Raw genomic sequence first — 18,697 nt, forward strand, 5'->3', positions numbered from 1 at the left:
AAAACCATATAAAAGAATCTTAATCTGAAAGCTCTTCTGGTTGTCGACTCTAGTGACCAGGGGTCTTCAAAAAATGTTCAAGCCAAGAAGTACCCCTTAGGTGATACATATAGTTAAAGAAGGGAGTGAGGACCCCCTACTACATAATATTGTCTGAAATGGTTTACTTGCCGTGGTCCCTTCATCCTGAGTCCCTCCAACTTGCCATCATAAACAAAGAGAACACACAAACTCTATTCTTTGTTTATGTGCCAAGTGCAATATGAGCAATGTTCAAACTTATGTTACTAAAAAACAAAAACATTCTAAACATTCTACTATTTGCCCATACCACAAAGCAATAAATAAAAATCTACACTCTAGCTAGGTATTGCTTATTCTTTTTTTCCTTATTTATTTATTTTTACAGCAAATTGAAACTTAGTTTCATGCTTTCTGATGACACCTGAATATCCCCACACGGATGAGTAACGTAATGGCCTATCTTATGACACTGATAACGAGCCTAGTATTATGCAAGACACACACAGGCAAATGCATGAACTCCTGGCAGTAGGATGCAGTCCTAAAATCTGGCCAAATGAACATACTTCGCACTAGAGGATACATTTCAGAGCCATTTGGTTATGACTTCAGCAAACTTTGCAGAAGTCATAAAAAAAATAACACAAATCGCAGTTCTGTGCTGGATTCAAACAAATGACATCACAATTGTAGGAAAAAAATCAGACCCGTCTGACTCTGAACTGAGTGGGGTGTCGGACTATTGTTGTAGTGGGACTGTTGATTGTCGGAATATTGGCTGTCGGACTATGTAGTCTGTACTGTACTGCCTCTCATCATGCACACCAGTCTGTACTGCACTGTGCTGGTTTCACTAAAAACTCAGCTTCCCATCATGCAGTGTGAAGCTCAACAGTGCCACTTTGTCACCTGTGGGTACTCTAAACATACATAGGGACACACGACACTCATTGCTGATCCTTGGAGTAGCTACACCACTCAAATCACTACATTCTAAGAATAAAACAAGGGAGACATGGATACTGAACAACTCTTTATTTTCATCTTGAATAAAAACCCATTTTTGTTGAGTGTAACCCATTTGAAAGTACATCATGCTGTACATATATTCTTAAGCAATTCCATGTGTACAATTCCAGTGATTGGAAAGAGTAACAAACATATGAAACCTTTTTCAGTTCATTTTTTTCTTTCGGTAATATTTACCGTTTGGAATATCAAATCAATTTGGGTACATCACACAGGTTATTGCAAACAAAAAAAGCACAAAAAAGCCTGCTTTCTACTCCTGGGTACAAAAGTGATGTTTTCTGTGGCTATCATGCAGTGTTCAGATATGTGTACAATATCTAGTCACACCACATATTCTTCAGTAGGGCGGCTTTGTTTCAAGCTTTCACGATAACGCACAGGCTCTAGAATAGTATTTGTTTCTCTTGTCGTGCCATCATTGAGTTTGTCAAAAAGGTTATTTCGTTTAAAGGGAGAGCCATTAAAAATATACCACTCTGAAGGCACTCCCTTATGTACTGACAAAAAAAATGAGCCAAAGATAATGACAAATGAAAAATCTCTGTACTGGCCGCCAATCCAGTTCTTATCCCTTTGCTCAGTTTAACTAAGAAAAAGTCAATCCAGACAACAATTAAATGGACAACAATCCAAGGGGAACAGGTTACACATGGGTCAAGCTTGGAGCACCAACAACTTGTACTAGAAATGCTGCCATTTTGCCAATATGTCAACTTAACATTAAGCAGTTTACTCATTTTTATCCTCATTTCCAGTCAACCAATTTTGAAGTCTCATCACATTGCAACTTAAGGACCAGAAAAGCATGATTTGAAAAATAAACAAGACAAAAACAAGCATTGTTGTAATAAGACACATTGAAAGAGGAAATAAAACCCATACTTGCAGATGTTTTGCTAGAATTATACAATATTTGAAACTACAAAGCTGGCATTAATGAGGTACATAAAAACTGTAGACATGAGTTCCATTCCAAAATGCTGTGTCCATATGGGGAGGGAATTCCCAGTGTTTCAACATTGTCAAAGACCAAAGGAAAGGTCTTCAGAGGGACATACTTTGTCTTACATTCTTTTGAGAAAATATAGAAATAGAAAAAATTGTTTCATATTTCTTTTTTTCAAGTCTCATCTTTCATTCAAATGTTGGATATGGCATTTTTTGTTATGAAACCTCATGTTATTTTAATGAAGAAAAAAAAAAGATAAGAAAAAAAAATCATGCCTCAATTTATATTAGCAAATAACCACAATCATAGCATAATATCCTACTTTATCGCCTCTCTTCCAACCAATACTGTGTGCACTCTAAATAAATGGTTTAAACAAATTAAAGGCATTCTTTGACATTCAAAAGATATCTCCCAGTTGGGCCTAATTGTATAATTGCATCAAAAGGAACATGTGATGGGAATGCTCTACATTTAGCCATTGATTGTTCTGAGACAAAAGCAATCACCTTGGACTGGCAGAAATGTGATACCTACACACATACACAAAAAAAAAAGAAGTTACAATGACTACATTTAACAAAGAGAAAGCTAAAGCTAATTATGAACCCCATAGCCAGATCTTTTTTTCTCAGAAATAGTCCATTAGTTTACTTTGCAACAACAATCCGCATAAAGGCAAGTCAATTAGTAGGGGAAATATAATTTAAAGTACTGTAAACGTTTCTTCAAATAGAAGAAACTTGGATGGCTGGTTGCCAAAATTTGCCTGGGGTAGAAAAGTACAAAATGGATAAACTTGATATACATTCTAATAAGATGATAATCAATGACCCAAAATTGACCAAAACTCAGAACTTTCTTTTCGAGCCCAACATAAGTACTATTAATCCTATATAGGTGAACGAACTGAACGAACCCTTAAACGTTAGAAACAATTTTCTTGCGTAAACAAGAGCCAAACGTTGCTGAATAAGTCGCTGCCGAGAAGTGCATGTGAATGATAATATGAACGTAACGGTGGCGCAACATGAAATGAGAGAAGTTTTGGTGCCGAGATACATTTCAGAATCAGCTTTATTTCAGAATCAGCTTTCATTAACTGAATATATCCAAAAAAATAAAGCTATTGATCACATTGATCTGTGATCCAAGTACTCACAGTATCAGTGGGCTGTTATTCTGCATACATTGTAACACATTAACAGAACATTATCAAATACAACTTCAGTAAGAAAGGAACTTGGATAAGATGCAAAAATACTGAATTATTCCACCAAAGTATTTACACGTTTGTCCTTCTGATGCCTGTGTATATATCAAAAACAAAACTTTTTTTTGTTGTTGTAGAAAATAAAAAGAAACGTTTCTTTTCCAAGTGGAGAAAAGGGGAGATGGCTGAAGAAGCAAGATGAGGGGCTACAACGCTGTGGATCCACAGTTGCTGCTGTGCTAGGCAGCCACTTTGTTATCCTTCTGGAAGAAAGCCAAATACATTTAGAATCCAGCACAAATCTACTCAGCATAGACATTCTCAAAGGGTATGAATGAATTTCATTCATCCATCAATTCACAATGACATTCATTGAAATATGGTGCTGTGTATAACCACCTGTAAGACATTTAGATCCCAACAAAAGAGCACTATTGATGCACACTTAATGGCTGCAAGTGAAGATGAAGCAACACAAATGACTCCGTTTTGGTTTCAAGAGAAAATAAATCTGGTCTAGGTCTAGGAGTAGGAGTGAACCTTGTATTGTCGTTCAAACCAACTCAGGTTTTTTCCTCATTTAAAATGACAAAAATGGTCAAAAACCTTTGAACTCAACATGAGCTGTATTTGTGTTAAATGGTGATAATATAAGGACACATTCAAGTATGATATTGGTCCTATTCCTGCTATGCTCAAGTCTACTGCATTGGAAATGAAGTCAGACCGCGATCCCTCACAAAAAAATCATATTTGAACTGGGGACCCCCACCACGCCGACAAATCTCGGAATTGTAGGCATATAGTTTGACCACAGATAAATATTTCTTGTGAGCTTGTAGATCAGCTATCATGTTTGGCTCTTTCTTATGAAATATTTGACAAGTTGGTATTAACAAGGTCTTAAAAAGTCATCAAATAAAGCAATAAGCCACAAGAGGTCTCAGGTTACCGTGGATTTTACCATGGCTGAGAGGTGTAGGTCTTCTATGCTCTCAGCCATGGTAAAATACACGGTAAGCTGGGACCTCTTGTGGCTTATTGCTTTTCTAAAACGGATACAAACATGCATTAACCTAAAAAAACTATTAAATTCACAAAAGTAGCTACGCTTTGCGCCACCAGAGCGAGCCACACACACTTCCTTGTTTTGCTCGGCAAGTAGACTATGTGAAGGGAGAATAGCACTTGATGTCTTTACGGGGCTGCCTGGAGCAACACATTCACAGTCATGAGTGCGGGCGGTGCTTACACGCCCGCACGGCCAGCGTGTGTAAGGCAATCAAGTGCTCCCCTTCCCCAGTACAGCCAAGGACTGTCTAAAGAGGACGAGACGCGAAGACCGTACGGGCGACGCCATGTTGCTTATGGTGCTCCATGGAAGGAAAGAAACATGCGCAGTTGAGACCAAGGAAGCTGAACACGGAAGTGTTGGCTGCATATAGCCCATTGCGCATGTTTCTTTCCTTCCATGGAGCACCATAAGCAACATGGCGTCGCCCGTAGTCTTCGCGTCTCGTCCTCTTTAGACAGTCCTTGAGTACAGCTACAAGGCTGCAGGATCAGCTGGGAATGATACAAAGTTATTGAAGGTGTGGATTATCGGTGAAATTTACAACGGTCACGTGGCGGTAACCAGCCAATCAGAATCAGTTATTGGGACTAACCGTTTTAGAATTGTAATTTTAGAAATGTGAAGATACCCTGTATGTTAGTTTGTTTACTGTTGAGTGAGAAAAGAAAACAATGTTGCACATTAAGCTAGTTATCTGGGGACTCCCAGTTTGGGGCCACTGCTCTACTGAACGAAGACCCTGCGGCCATGTCTATCTGAATCTCATCAGGCAGATGAAGTAGAATGATTTACCCTGTATTCAAAGTCAGAGAACTCACGGCCACCCCGGCCGCTGCCTCTGAAGGGTCCTCCCCTGAACCCAGGTGGAGCTCCGCGAGGCGGACCGAAGGATCCTCTGCTAGCCGGACGCACTCGACCCCCGCGTGGCCCGAAGTTGCCTCGGCCGCGGTAGCCTCCTCTTCCTCTGCCGTGCCTCACGGGGAGGCCGAAGGTCTCGGCGTTCATCCGCCTCTCCTCTGCCCAGGTTGGCCTACGATGATCCCTGGAAGAAAATGTACAATAAACTATACGTTTTCCCCTTCAAACTTATTTCCACAATGGAAATATACAGTGTTTGAGCTATATTTGAAATATACAGGTCTTGATCTGTATTGTTCAATCCCAAACACTTTTATAACACTTTTTCACAATTATGCAATTTTACACAACAATGAATTGTTGTCACACAAGTAATTGTGATTAACGATTTAATTGTGTTTTTGTTTTGTTGAACACTGGAACGCTTAGCCTTTGAAGTTCCACAGGCCAGATATGAAAGAAAAAAACAATAGTGGAACTGGAAATAACCCATAAACAAGCTTGCAACGTGCCATGAGCTTGAAGATCTGCCATTCCACTGCTTTTTAAAGTGTTTGAAAATGTATGAAAGATTCAACAAGAAAACATCATAAAAACACTTGGTTATTTTCAGACCACATCCCAATATGATTAGTAAAACATTGTGAAAGGGGAAACCCCTAACCTTGCCTAGACATGATTATTGTTTATTACGAATCCCCATTAGTCCTCACTACAGTGAAGACTACTCTTCCTGGGGTCCAAACACTCATACAATCAAATTAAAATATAATACAATGTAATTCTGTCATTACATAGTTAAAAACAAAACAAAACAAAAATAATTGAAGCTTTCAGTCTTCATGCAGTCTAGACAATATATTACATTACAACAAATTTACAAACTAAACATTGTATATCCCATTATTAATAATTGAAATCAAACACTCACCAATCTAACTAAACATGATTTCTTTCATAATCACTGCTGCCTTCAATTTCTTTTTAAAGCTTGATTTATTCTCTATGTTTATAATATGTGGCGGCAGCTCATTCAGGGGATAGAAGTAGGTGTAAGAGAAAAATAAATCAAATTATAGAAATGCACAATATTGAAATTATGACTGATATCCGATCTCTGATTATTTGTAGATCATATCTGCCGATACCGAAACCCATCTGCTTTATTCTTATTTGAGTCGTTGTATAACACAAAACATTAGTAATGTATATTTATGTTACGTGGCCTACTAAACTAAGATCATTGAATCTTGTTTATTATTAGTTTTATTCATTATTGTATGTTGTCTAAATTCATTAGCCTCTGTCTGCTCTAAACAATCCAGCCCCCTTTAGCTCTCCACTGTGTGTGATATATAAACTAAGCTGACCAAAAATACAACCATTGTTTAATTTATCACTGTCTTCCCTGAAAGTTCCATTCTATAACATCAGTAGAGTTGAACAGGAGATCGGATGGGGTGACAGCCCAGGGCAGACAGAAATGCAGCGATGCATGCAGCTAGCTGCTAACGGCTACTTGTTATACCAACGAGGCAATACACATTTGCGTTGAAAATATATCCTCCACAGTATCACTACTCTAAGCTAATTTAAAAGAAACCCTCTCTAACGGTTCTGGGTACTATGGACGTCTTGTGTTTACGTTACGAGGGTCTCTGTCTCTCCACCGTGCTGTGTCTCACATTCATAGCTGCAGAATGAGGAGGAGGGAGGGGCGAGTGGGCCGGTCACAGGCACAGCTGCTCTTAAAGAGACAGGCAGAATAGCAAGCCTGCTACGTTTTGATGGCTTCGGCCATCGCTAGACACCCCCTTAATTATTTTTTTACCCTCGACGGAAATCCATGCGATTGTGGTGATGCAAAATCATTGACATTATACAAATAATTGTGATTAGGCGATTATGTAATAATTGTGACAGGCCCTATAATAGGCCATATAATTTGCCATCTTTATAACTGTTTTAATTCAATTACTAAGATCAGATAAATTCATTTAATATCTTTCAACAGAGGGCGAGAAGCTTAGGGCAAGGTCGTGCACGCATTTGCCTGGCTGACAGCAGACTTCTTGGCGAGCAGTGGCGCTTTGGCATGGGGGTCAGATCAACACATCTGCCTGGGTGACAGCAGATTACTGGGCGCGCGCTGGCACTTTGGCATGGGGGTCAGATCAACATATGGAATGAATTCTGTACTGGCCATATATGAAGCGTGTCTTGAGTGTACAACATATGGACTGTCAGGACAGGTCAGCTCCATATATGGAGATCTAACAGTGGCAGCGGGGGCAGTGTCTTGAGTGTACAGGGTTTGACGAGGGCCCAGGTAGGGCCGTGCCTTAATTTTCAGGCCTGTAGAGAACTCTAGTTTTTTCCGGCTGCCGGGCACAGCTGAATTAATGACTTCGTGGCAGGCCCGTCTAGAGGTATCAGTCAAAAGGGAGACATCGAAGAGGAAGGATGGATGGGGAAGGATCAACATATGAAATGTCAAAACGGGTCAGCTCCATATATGGAGATCTGAGGTGAGATGTAGAGTTGCTGGCCAATATTGATGACATCAGGGATCTCCATGTATGGGCTTAATATTGATCACATCACGTGATGTCACGAGACATGACCATATATGGGGCATGACTGACTGACGGGAAATGCACAATTTCATAGTTAACACTTAACCAAATCTATGCCACCATTGACTCCAGTTATAGTATTAATTCTGGATTAACACAATCATTCCCAGGATTCCTTCAAAATAGGAGCTCTGGGGTGCCGGGAAAACATTCAGAATATTATTCTCTCGCCTGATATAATTGAGGATGCGCTAGGATGTGTACACACGTCCTATGCATCCGTCGATTGGATTCCTTAGGACACGTCCTATGGACAGAACCTGTTAATATTTTAAAATCACACCCGTGTGAAGTGAGGGGTCCTCTTATCATCTTACAACATTATGTTTGTTTAAGCAACAGGTGCTAATGTTTGTTAAGTCCTCAACACAAACATTACATTTCTCTTTATTGTCTATGGCGTTTTCTTAAACAAGCATCGTTGAAAAACAAACATTAAAGCTGTATATAGGAGGGGCTAGCACCCCTCAAAAAAGGTGCAACTTACCTCTGGTATCCTCCTTGGTCAGCCGCCGATTTCCTTTAAAGACAAAACAAAAGACGAGGGACTGAGTCTTTCAGAATATTAAATTGGCAAATTGTCATTCTACCAACTTCCATCAAAATGTGGAATGCCATCCACCCATTTAGACCTGAGGCAGATTCTAAAAACACCTTCTAAAACCTAATTAAATTTCTGAGACACAGAGGTAGCTCCCGGATTGAAAGGTATATGAACGTATAGGTTGAAACAGGTCTAAACGGTCATTTTCTGAGATGAACAATAAGGCCATCACACGGCTAGCACTTTAAAATATCAAATGACCATCCCCTGTATCACTTCTTTAACCTCATGCCATCTGGACAAAGATACAGAACCTTGCCATGGAAAAAGTTCTGTTTTAGTAGGCTGTCCCCTCAGCCATCGCGGCATTAAACAAACTGCCCTGCCGATAGGATGGTTCTGTATACTGTGGGGACCTCATGTTTTTGTATTGTCTTGGTGTTATGTGCTCTGTTGTTTTTGATGTGGGTGTTTGAACAGACTTTGAAGACAAATATCCTTCGGGACAATAAAGATTATTCTTATTATGTCTGACTAACAAAGTATTCAATCAAGTCTACATGCATCTATTGTATAAATGTAGTATATACACAACTCTACCTTCCGTCACAGGACAGGTTATCAAAGAAGGACTTGGACTTGTCATAGTAACAGGTGCCGGTGGCTGGATCCTCTTCCTCAGTAGCAGCAGCAGGAGCAGGAGCAGTAGTAGTAGTAGTCGTCGTCGTCCCTTCAGCAGCCGGTTGCTCAGTCTGTTCACTGCTCTCTCCATTCAGAGCCTTCTCGGGTTTGTCATCTTTATCAGGACATGACATAGAAAAATGTAAGTTGATAATTCATATATCGTCCTTATCAGGCACTTGAACATACTACAGCGTCACACAAAAATATCAAATGTAAAGATCCCCAACATAAATTGACTCAAAAGATGACTCAAAAGGATGAGTTTCAGATATTGATATCCCAGAGGCAAGACAGCAGACAAGCTTTCAGTCTGGACCCCTGTTCAGTGCCATCCTAAAGTCCCCTCTTTCTCTCACACACACCCCATTACCCACCAGGATTAATTCATTAATTCATTCACCTCGTACTGCAAGGATCCCCCCGCTCCGTTCAACCCTTTGTTGAAGAGCCAAAACCTGTGACCGTATGCTACAAATGTTACTTGCACTGTGTTGTCGGACCACATCCGGATCTACCGCTCGGTGATGAGAAAGGCTGACCGCGACCATTACAGCGTTGGCTATATACAGTCGAATAAAGCTTGTTTTGACCAGAAATGCCATCTGGGACAAGGAATTAAGAGATAATGGCGATCGAAAGAAACAGATAGTGGGCGCGGGTGCGTGCAGTTCAAGATGGGGCGCTCCATTGCTGTTGACAACATCACCTAGCAACACAATGCTAATGTAAGTAGCATCACGACATCATCGACCATAAGGACTATAAAAGAACTGGGTCAGTTAATTCAATTGGCGTAGATCTACGCCAAAGGCGGGGAATGGGTTAAGACAACCACCTTTCAACTTAAGCTTGCTCTGCAGCTCCTTGTCAATCTCATCCTTGTTGAACTGGGCATTGGCAGTCTCAAAATCAAAGTCTTCCTCAAACTTCATGGGTCCATCCCGGCGTATGTTGAATCGGCCTCTGCCACGGTTTCCTCCGCCACGTCCCCGTCGTGGAGGTGGGGCTCCAGCTAAAAACAGGGGCACATTGGGTAGAAAGAACTCTTGAAATGCTGTCATATATTATATAAAAATCACACCCGTGTGAACTGAGTGGTGTAAGGTTTTATATAGCAATGATCAGCTGTGGTCTGACGTAATGTCTGACGTAATGAAATCACACAAAATATGTTAAGTAAAAAAAGCTATCATTTTTGATAAATGTATGTATCACACCCGGATGTGATTTCACAACTGGCTTTTTTTGCGCAGAGAAAATGACCACGGTTGCTACGGTCATCCAGTTCACCCGGGTGTGATTTAATTACGTCAGAAATTATTTTGAACATAGCAACCATGGTCATTTTTTTATGCACACAAAAGCCAGTTGTAGGAGTGGTTTACACCACTCAAAAATAAATATCTTGTAATATACAGTATGTTGCAGTGTGACACCATCAGCTTGTACGTCTACTTTTTTGGTATTTGTATATAAGGATTAGGTTAAGATGGTAAGCCACCTGCTCTACTGAAAGCAGCCAGGTCAGTGAAATGACGCGTGTGCTGCTGGAACACACAACATTCTTAGGTTTCTACTTTCTAGTAACTATGCTAACATTTTTGTATTCAATGAATTGATTCTTCCAGTACTGCCACGATCTTTTCAGTACATACTCTTATTTTGAAGGCCATGAATAAAGCTTGTTTTGACGAAAAACGCAATCTGGGAAATGAAACCGAGAAATGCATTTAAAAAAGATCTGTTTACATTTAGGCAGACTTTTCACTTCCGGCTTTATCAATCGCCTAGCAACCCAGAGCTATCCATGCAGTGGTGAAGAGTGCGATCTAACTTAATCAATAAAAACCCTTAAATGATGGAATATTTTGTCAATGGCAGAGTGAACGGTTGGGAAACCTATGAACCCAATCGTATATTTGAACCTTCAATCAATCAATCTTTATTTCAGACCCAGGAGGATCCATATCACAAATCACAAACAATACAATACAACAGTAAATACAAAAAGAATTCCCTTGTATAATATATGCCAACCACAATATAGCAACAGGCATACATAAAAAGTTTACCTGCAGCCTGACGTCTGGGATCCCGGTGGTCAATATGATGCTCATGATCCGGATGAGACATCGGATGAGACATCTTCTGAACCTCAGGGCCTGCACAGCAATACACAATTATAACCAATAAACATTTTATTTAGCAAGACCCATCGGGTTAGTTGATCCAGGCCTATGGATTAATAAAATAAAATAATATTAAAAAAAAAAAAAGTCTCACCCCTCCTCTGGTCCAGAAGATCAGGGGGTTTCTGGCTGCCAACAGAGGCAGAGGGTCTGGGGGCCAACGCAGCCACCAAACTCCTCTGTGGAACTGGGAGAGCCGGACCTGGGATGACTAAGGGAGCCGTCTGCAACGCCTGCTCCAGAGTGGGACTCTTCCTTATTGGCTCCAGAGGAGCCACTAAGGTGTGTCCTGAAGAAAACAACAGCAAATATGTCAGGCAAAAACCTCACCTCCATATTTTTTTTCGTAGATGAATGCCCTACTTAATACTACAGCGTCACACAAAAGCTGCACTTCGAGCTTGTCGATACAGGACATCTGTCGCTCCCTTCCATAAAACACCTGGGCAACACTCCAAGCAACCTAGGCTCCCAAGGTCTGGAATGACCCCCTTTTCGTTTAGGCCAAGATGACTTCCCACTTTTCAGCAATACAAACCGTAGGCCAGTTACGAGCCTTCTTTCATGACAAATGTCCCCACGTTTTTCCCAGTACATAACAGCAACACTGAATGCACTGGATGCATTTATGGTTAGAAGTCGTAACATAGCCTACTAGTGGACTGTATACCTCTTCCAATCAAAATTAATCTACACGGTTTAAATTTTAGTCAGAATGACAATTAAGTCTTGTATGACGGGAAAGACTTACAGTGATGGGTTGCTTGACAACTAGCGCGCATTAACCTAGATTAAATATAGTCTAGGCTTAGAGTCCTTTCATTTATGTCTGTCTGCTTGTTGTTGACTCAACTACTGCCTCCCGCAATTGATGATTCAGTCTAAAGCCAAAAACACACCAAAGGGTCAGGTTGGGATAAAAAGGTTTATAAGGTAGACCAAACCAATGCAACTCATTGTAACTCAATGAGTTGCATTGGTGTGGTTTACCCTAAAAAACGTTTTGTCCCAACACGACCCGGCTGTAGAAAAGGCGTCTTATTTTGAAAATCACAAAATTCAATCGGCCATTACTAATCTGCCGACCGATAATTTCACTTTCATCAGAAGCGGTAATAGTGCAACCATGACAATCTCCTCGAACTAAGCCTCAATTCAGAGAAGAAAAAACGCAGCTGAAGATCGCCCATTACAGGGGTCTATGCAGGGGCCATCTTGCTACAGTCAAATACACCAAGCCGAGCGTTGCCTAGCGACGTGGAACGCTACTTTGCAGTAGAAATTAAGGCTATTCTGGATAAATAGACCCCAAATTCACGTGATTCCCATCAATGGCAGTAAAAGTTAAGCTTTCTCCCCACCAAACAGACTAGTACAGACTATTGTATACTGGCAGTTGAAATAAGTTGAGAGATTAGTCGGTTAAAAGGTCATGTGTGAAAAGGTTGCTGAATGCACCTGAGAGCCGACACTGATGCTAAAAATATCTAATGGCTTGATGTCAGGTGAAACAGATATAATACCACCAGTTGCTTCAGTGAATTTACAGACCTTCATCTTAAAGAAGAGCAGCAGTACGTGCTAGTTTTATTTCAGAGATTTTTGGCAACAGACGCTTTTATTTTATTTCTAAAAAGGGTATCTTTGAAAAACAAAGAAAGGGTCCCGCACACTGTCAGAGACTTGCCAGAATGTTGCTCTTTATTGGGTCGACGTTTCGGTCGATTAGACCTTCATCAGGACAGACACCGTTTTTTTGGGTTTTTTACAATAGAAAAATACTGGCATGGATTGTGTTAACATTCATCAGGGAGGTGTGGTGTTGTTGTCATATATCATTTTAATGTTATTAGTGAAACACCGTGCTTTGTTTAAAATTAAAAATATGTTTCAGCAATTAATAAAAATAGAGTACAAATACATTGGCTTGTTAAATTCCCACAAGACACTTCCCTTTAACTTTAGCTAACTAAGGTAGTATGGCCGTCCGTTGTAACTTGTCCATAATTTATGCTAGGCTAGTTTGATGCTTAGTTTACACCACTGTTTTCCAAACAGTGTGTCGGGACCATTTTTTAGGTTGTGGACTGATTTTGATGGGTTGCACACACTTAAAGAATAAATGGCAATGGTGCCACACGGACTCCAGTAAGATCTATAATGCACATAAAGTGGAACCAGATCCTTGGATGACAATGTAGCTGAGCACCCCTCCCTCTCCTATCAGGTACAGGCTTTAGTTTAGACATACTATTGGTCCGACTGTCATTAGACCAACAACCTACCTCTCAAACCCTAACCCTAACCCCAAGCACGGGAGCAGCGCATGTCCGACCGCATGTCCGACCGTTGTTTCCACATGTCGGTCCGTTGGTGTGTCTAATCCGAGTGTGCATCCCGATTAGCTCTGCGTCCATCTTCAAGCCCACCCACACACTGTCGAAAAATCGGCACCTTCTGCAATCTGCGTCTACTTTTATTCTATACTTTCCTAATTTACAACATATTGTTCAGTCCTTAAAAAAAAGCACAATTAGTTCACACAACAGGTATTTCTTACCTCCTCCAACAGTTCCGAACTGTTGAGGTGCTAGGGGGGTGGAGCCAAACTGGCTGTAGGGTGCCATTGGGGCCCTGCTGAAAGGTGCATAGGAGCCCACAGACTGGAATGATGGCGGAGCTGCAGCAACATTAGTGGTGCTAATAGAGGACTAGTGAGACAAAAAAAAACACACACACACACACACACACACACACACACACACACATTTATAAAATACATTATGAAGGGCACAAATATTTTTCAGTTACTTGCTTCCGATATCCCACACACTCGGAACGTCCCAGTGCTTGAGTCCAAACAAGCCCTCAGGGTTTCCCCCACAATGTTGTTGGCATGGCGCTGCACCATGCTTGAAATAAATCGCGCCATGCCAAGCTGGGGGGGGGGGGGGGGGGGTAGTGAATCATGGTGTGTGTGTGATATGAAATGTCCAGTGTCTCCCCAGTGTCCACCCAGTGCCTGCCCAGTGCCTGCCCAGTGTTCCCCTGAGTGCCTCCCCAGTGCCTCCTCAGTGCCACCCCAGTATCTCCCCAGTGTCCCCCTGAGTGCCTCCCCAGTGCCTCCTCAGTGCCACCCCAGTATCTCCCCAGTGTCCCCCTGAGTGCCTCCCCAGTGCCCCCCAGTGCCTCCAATAGCACTCATTTAATATTAGATTCATTGCCTTCGGCCGCACGCCGACGGTTGTCGTCGCCATGCCATCCTCCAGGGTTAGGGTTAGGGTTAGTGTTTCCCTGGTACCTTTAGGTTTCCTGCCCTAAATGTACAGAATATAGGCAACAAATGCACATGAACTTATTCAGTCAACATTGGTCACTTCAGTCTGTCATATTACCAACACCTGGGAGAAGAAAAAATCATGGGTACAAAAAGCACCTTTTCCTCCAAATAGACCGACTGCCTATAATGGAGGAAATTGAACAGTATGTTGCAAGCTGCTTCGACAACCCCAAAATCGTCAAGCCTCTGACCACTAGCCTGTTTGTGGACATAAAAACAATGAGCTGACACGTATAGCCTAGTTGTATAATGGCTTGTACTAATGGTTGATATTTTACTTGTTTAGTGAGAAAATATTCTTCTAAACTTGAATCAAAAGCACAGCCAACTTCCAATAGAAAAACCTCTATGCTGTTCATCTGGTGTATTTGCAGTTATATTTGCAAATACGTTTGGGTCAGAGCAGAGGAATCAAACATGGGCGACACATCGTTGGCAACAATGTTAACAATTCTGTCATGCCTGGCTATATACAGTCCTTTGTAAATATTACTGCCGCTTAATATATGATAGACTATGGTCTGATGCTGTCCATGGTGTAGACAGTGAGGGTCATGATTATTGGGATACCCCCCCCACACACACACACACACACACACACACACACACACACACACACACACACACACACACACACACACACACAGTTAGGGCTGTAACAAATAATGACAATTAACCTACGATTAATTGTCGCACAAATAAGTGTGATTAATGATTCGTAAACTAAAGTTGCACAGGGACTTGTAGATCTGCCATTTCCACTATTTTTGAAAATATTGGAAAATGTATGAACATTTTCAACATGGAAAGGATTATGATTAAGCAAAACTTAATTACTACGCTAACTGCTATGAGCACAAAATGTGTATGTGTGTGAGTGAGATGCACTGTCAACACGATTTACCAAACCACTGGAAATCGTATGTGATTATGTCACTGGGGCCAGCACATTTTGCACAATCCAAAGATTTTGATAATATTTAATAATGAATTGCTTTCCCTATCTTATGTTTTACAAAGAATTTAAAAAAAACTAAAGGCGAATATAACTCGTACAGTATGCAATTATGTCAGATCTTGAACAATCCGATGATTTTGGTGACATTGACATATAATTACTTTCCTTAGCATTCATTTGTTTTCATCGAGTATAAAATAAATGTAGCTGAATGTAACATTTCCATCATGGCATATGAGGAACAAGTTATCGATAACAGACTCAAGCAATCCCCTTGAGCCGACATGACAACCATGATCTTGCAACTGTATGTAGTGGTGAATTGATTCTTACTTGAACAATTGCAGGGTCCTGGGGCAGACTGCTAGGCGCTTTAGGTGGCTCACAAACAGTCAGGTCTTTGATATCACTCCCTCTGAAGATGATGTACTCGAACACTTCATCCCTGGGTGGAATGGGCCTTTCGGTGGGGCGATCTTCGGTACCAAATGAACGAACTGTGGGGGGGGGGGGGGGGATGTTTAAATAATCATCACCAACAATACATTACACAGGGTTCCATTCCACACATGTATTTCTGCAGTGGGGAGAACCATATCAAGTTCATAAATGTCTGTGATCCAATAACCAAAGTTTGCAATGACAAGACATATTCAGTTCACTGTAAGTGTTGAAGGCATTCTCACGGTTGTGTTAGCTTTATTATCACGTTTGTTGTTATTTAAAGGCATTCTCACGGTTGTGTTAGCTTTATTATCACGTTTGTTTGTTATTTAGCATCATTATTGTCTCCACCAGGCCGAAGGCATGGGGAGATAGTATGTTTTGCACTCCGTCCGTCCGTTACCAGCTAATCTCCGGCACCGTTTACCCGGTTGATGCCAAACTTTGCACACACACTCCCTAGATGCCAACGATGACCGCATTTTCACCCCCATGCTTATTGATTGACAGCAAGGGCATATGTAGGCCTGGGTGATTGGGGAACGGCATGCACCTGAGTTGACAGATGGTTATACCAGTGCCGCCCAGTAGCTCCTTTCGGAACCCTACGTTAAAGTTTCTGACATTTTGATGACTTTATGTAGGGTTCCTTCTCACCGGCCTCAAGCGACATGGGATGCCATCTGATTTCCCCTGACTTAGCCCTGTGCTGCGGTGTGGGTGTCACGCTGACATATTCCAAACGAAGCATATGAACGCTATAGGAGACAACGAACCATCTGACCCCCCCCGCGAACGGCTCAGAAGCCGTTAAGTATTTTTAATGTTTGTACGACCGTTTTGCCAGCTCTGAAATTCTCTCTTCGGTCCCTCCTTGTTGACATCTCGGTTGGCTAGCTGCGCCTACGAGGCGCGTAGGGAGGCGCTGCTAGCCAACCGAGATGCTGAGAGGCGGTACAATGGGATGTCAACAAGAGAGAATTTCAGAGCTGGCAAAACGGTCGTACAAACATTAAAAATACTTAACGGCTTCTGAGCCGTTCGCGGGGGGGGTCAGATGGTTCGTTGTCTCCTATAGCGTTCATATGCTTCGTTTGGAATATGTCAGCGTGACACCCACACCGCAGCACAGGGCTAAGTCAGGGGAAATCAGATGGCATCCCATGTCGCTTGAGGCCGGTGAGACCGGACCCTACGTGGTAGGTCCAAAGGAGCTCAACCCGGGGGGTCCGGAGACGGGCTAGCCGCCCAGAGACACCAGAGAACATTGTCAAGGAAGTTTGTATGCATTTTAACAGATCACTAAATATACCAAAATTACTTCAACCTGTGGACAATGTGTTCTTTATACCTGCGTACAATTGAAGTCTCAAGGTCCATCATTGGGTTTTGTTGAATTTGGAACCGACAAAAGAGTCATTTTGTCGGTAAGTACACTGTACAGTAAGTACAGTGCCCGAGAAAACACTATTTAGCAAGCCATTAAATGTTTAATATACACAAGCAAGGCGTTTGCAAATGGGGTGGTTTAGGTAGACACACAACCCAGCCAGTTAAAATCTAGCGTTAACATTTGTCTGGAAGCTGCACTTGGATGAGACTTGTGAATAAATATATAAATAGCAAAACTGACATCAACAAGTCTTTTAACATATTTGGCGATCGGGAGGACGGGCAGCGGCGAGTTGAAAATATCGCTGTGCCTCCAAATAAGCCGCTGAGCAAGACGTAAACAAAGAGCACAAAAGTGTGCACTGGGGTTGGCTAATGAGTTAGCTTAGTGAGCTAACCGCGATAGAAAAACATCCCTGATCCCGGCGATAATAAAGTCGTCGTTCACCGTGGTGTACAGTAGCATCTGGTAGTGAGGTAGTCGATGGGGTAGTTTGGTTATCTTACCTTTAGCGAGAGCAACTGTGGAATTCTCAGTATCTATGGTGTATAAAATTCCTTCATAGCGAATCTCGGCCTTCGAGACGAGGCTAATTTTGCTTCCAATATAAGGCGTCCCTCCTCCACTCATATTTGCCCCCCTGTTTTTTCCCAACTAAATTTAAACTGGTACTCTATTCTTTAAAGAACCTAACCTTTAGATAGAAACACGGATAATAACCCTCTTGTATCACTGCTGCACAGATATAAAGCTACGTTTTTAATTGAGCGACAGACGAGTGAACTGAACAAGCTGCTACCACGACGACATGGCCGAATTCATTTTACTTCATGGCGCAAAGGACCCTGGGAAATGTTCTGCGCAGTGTTGCCAGATGTTGCGGGACAGCGAGAGAAATAAGCAACCATGTCTAGGAAAACAAGCCCAAAAGAAGCGACTAGAACAGTGGTTTTCAACCAGTGGTCCGGGGACCACCAGTGTTCCTTGAGGGGGGTTCCACGTCACAGCTAAATGATGGCGAGTTAGTAACCAAATGGACCCTTATAGAACTTTAACTCTTGAGAGTGTAAAATGAAACCGAATGGACCCTTATTGTAGTGTACTGTGCTCTGTACTGTAGGCTATTTATTATTTCCTGGAAAAAATCTTCGGCTGCAGGATGAAATAACTGAGGGGTCAGTCGAGATTTTTGAGGGTTCAAATTTTTATTCCATATTGCGTTGTTAAATCAAACAGGCAGTGCCAGTTGTAGGACTCAGGTGACCCTATGCAAGATTATTTTCGGTGTCCCCCCACCAGGGCCGTAGCCAGGCTTCAGAAATTACTGAGGGAATATTTGTTTTTCCATTTGCAATGAA

The 18,697-nt window shown here is 41.7% G+C and overlaps 1 protein-coding gene across 3 annotated transcripts; it reads right to left on the minus strand.

The window, feature by feature from the left end:
• Positions 1-1,044: 1,044 nt before the first annotated feature.
• Positions 1,045-18,190, minus strand: lsm14ab (LSM14A mRNA processing body assembly factor b). Of its 3 annotated transcripts, none has more exons than XM_079497753.1 (11): positions 17,846-18,188; positions 15,836-15,999; positions 14,429-14,521; positions 13,765-13,915; positions 11,299-11,493; positions 11,088-11,177; positions 9,851-10,027; positions 8,932-9,127; positions 8,275-8,307; positions 5,086-5,335; positions 1,045-3,481 (listed from the first exon to the last, which is right to left on the minus strand). In XM_079497753.1, the coding sequence occupies exons 1-11, from the start codon at positions 17,967-17,969 to the stop codon at positions 3,458-3,460; spliced, it is 1,497 nt and encodes a 498-aa protein (XP_079353879.1). In that variant the 5' UTR covers positions 17,970-18,188; the 3' UTR covers positions 1,045-3,457. The 3 variants fall into 3 exon arrangements, with proteins under 3 accessions (XP_079353879.1, XP_079353880.1, XP_079353881.1); XM_079497754.1 differs by having other exon boundaries at positions 1,045-3,478; positions 17,846-18,187; XM_079497755.1 differs by lacking the exon at positions 14,429-14,521 and having other exon boundaries at positions 17,846-18,190.
• Between the last annotated feature and the right edge of the window lie 507 nt (positions 18,191-18,697).

Source organism: Electrona antarctica (genome assembly GCF_951216825.1).
Source record: "Electrona antarctica genome assembly, chromosome: 3".
Taxonomy (NCBI): domain Eukaryota; kingdom Metazoa; phylum Chordata; class Actinopteri; order Myctophiformes; family Myctophidae; genus Electrona; species Electrona antarctica.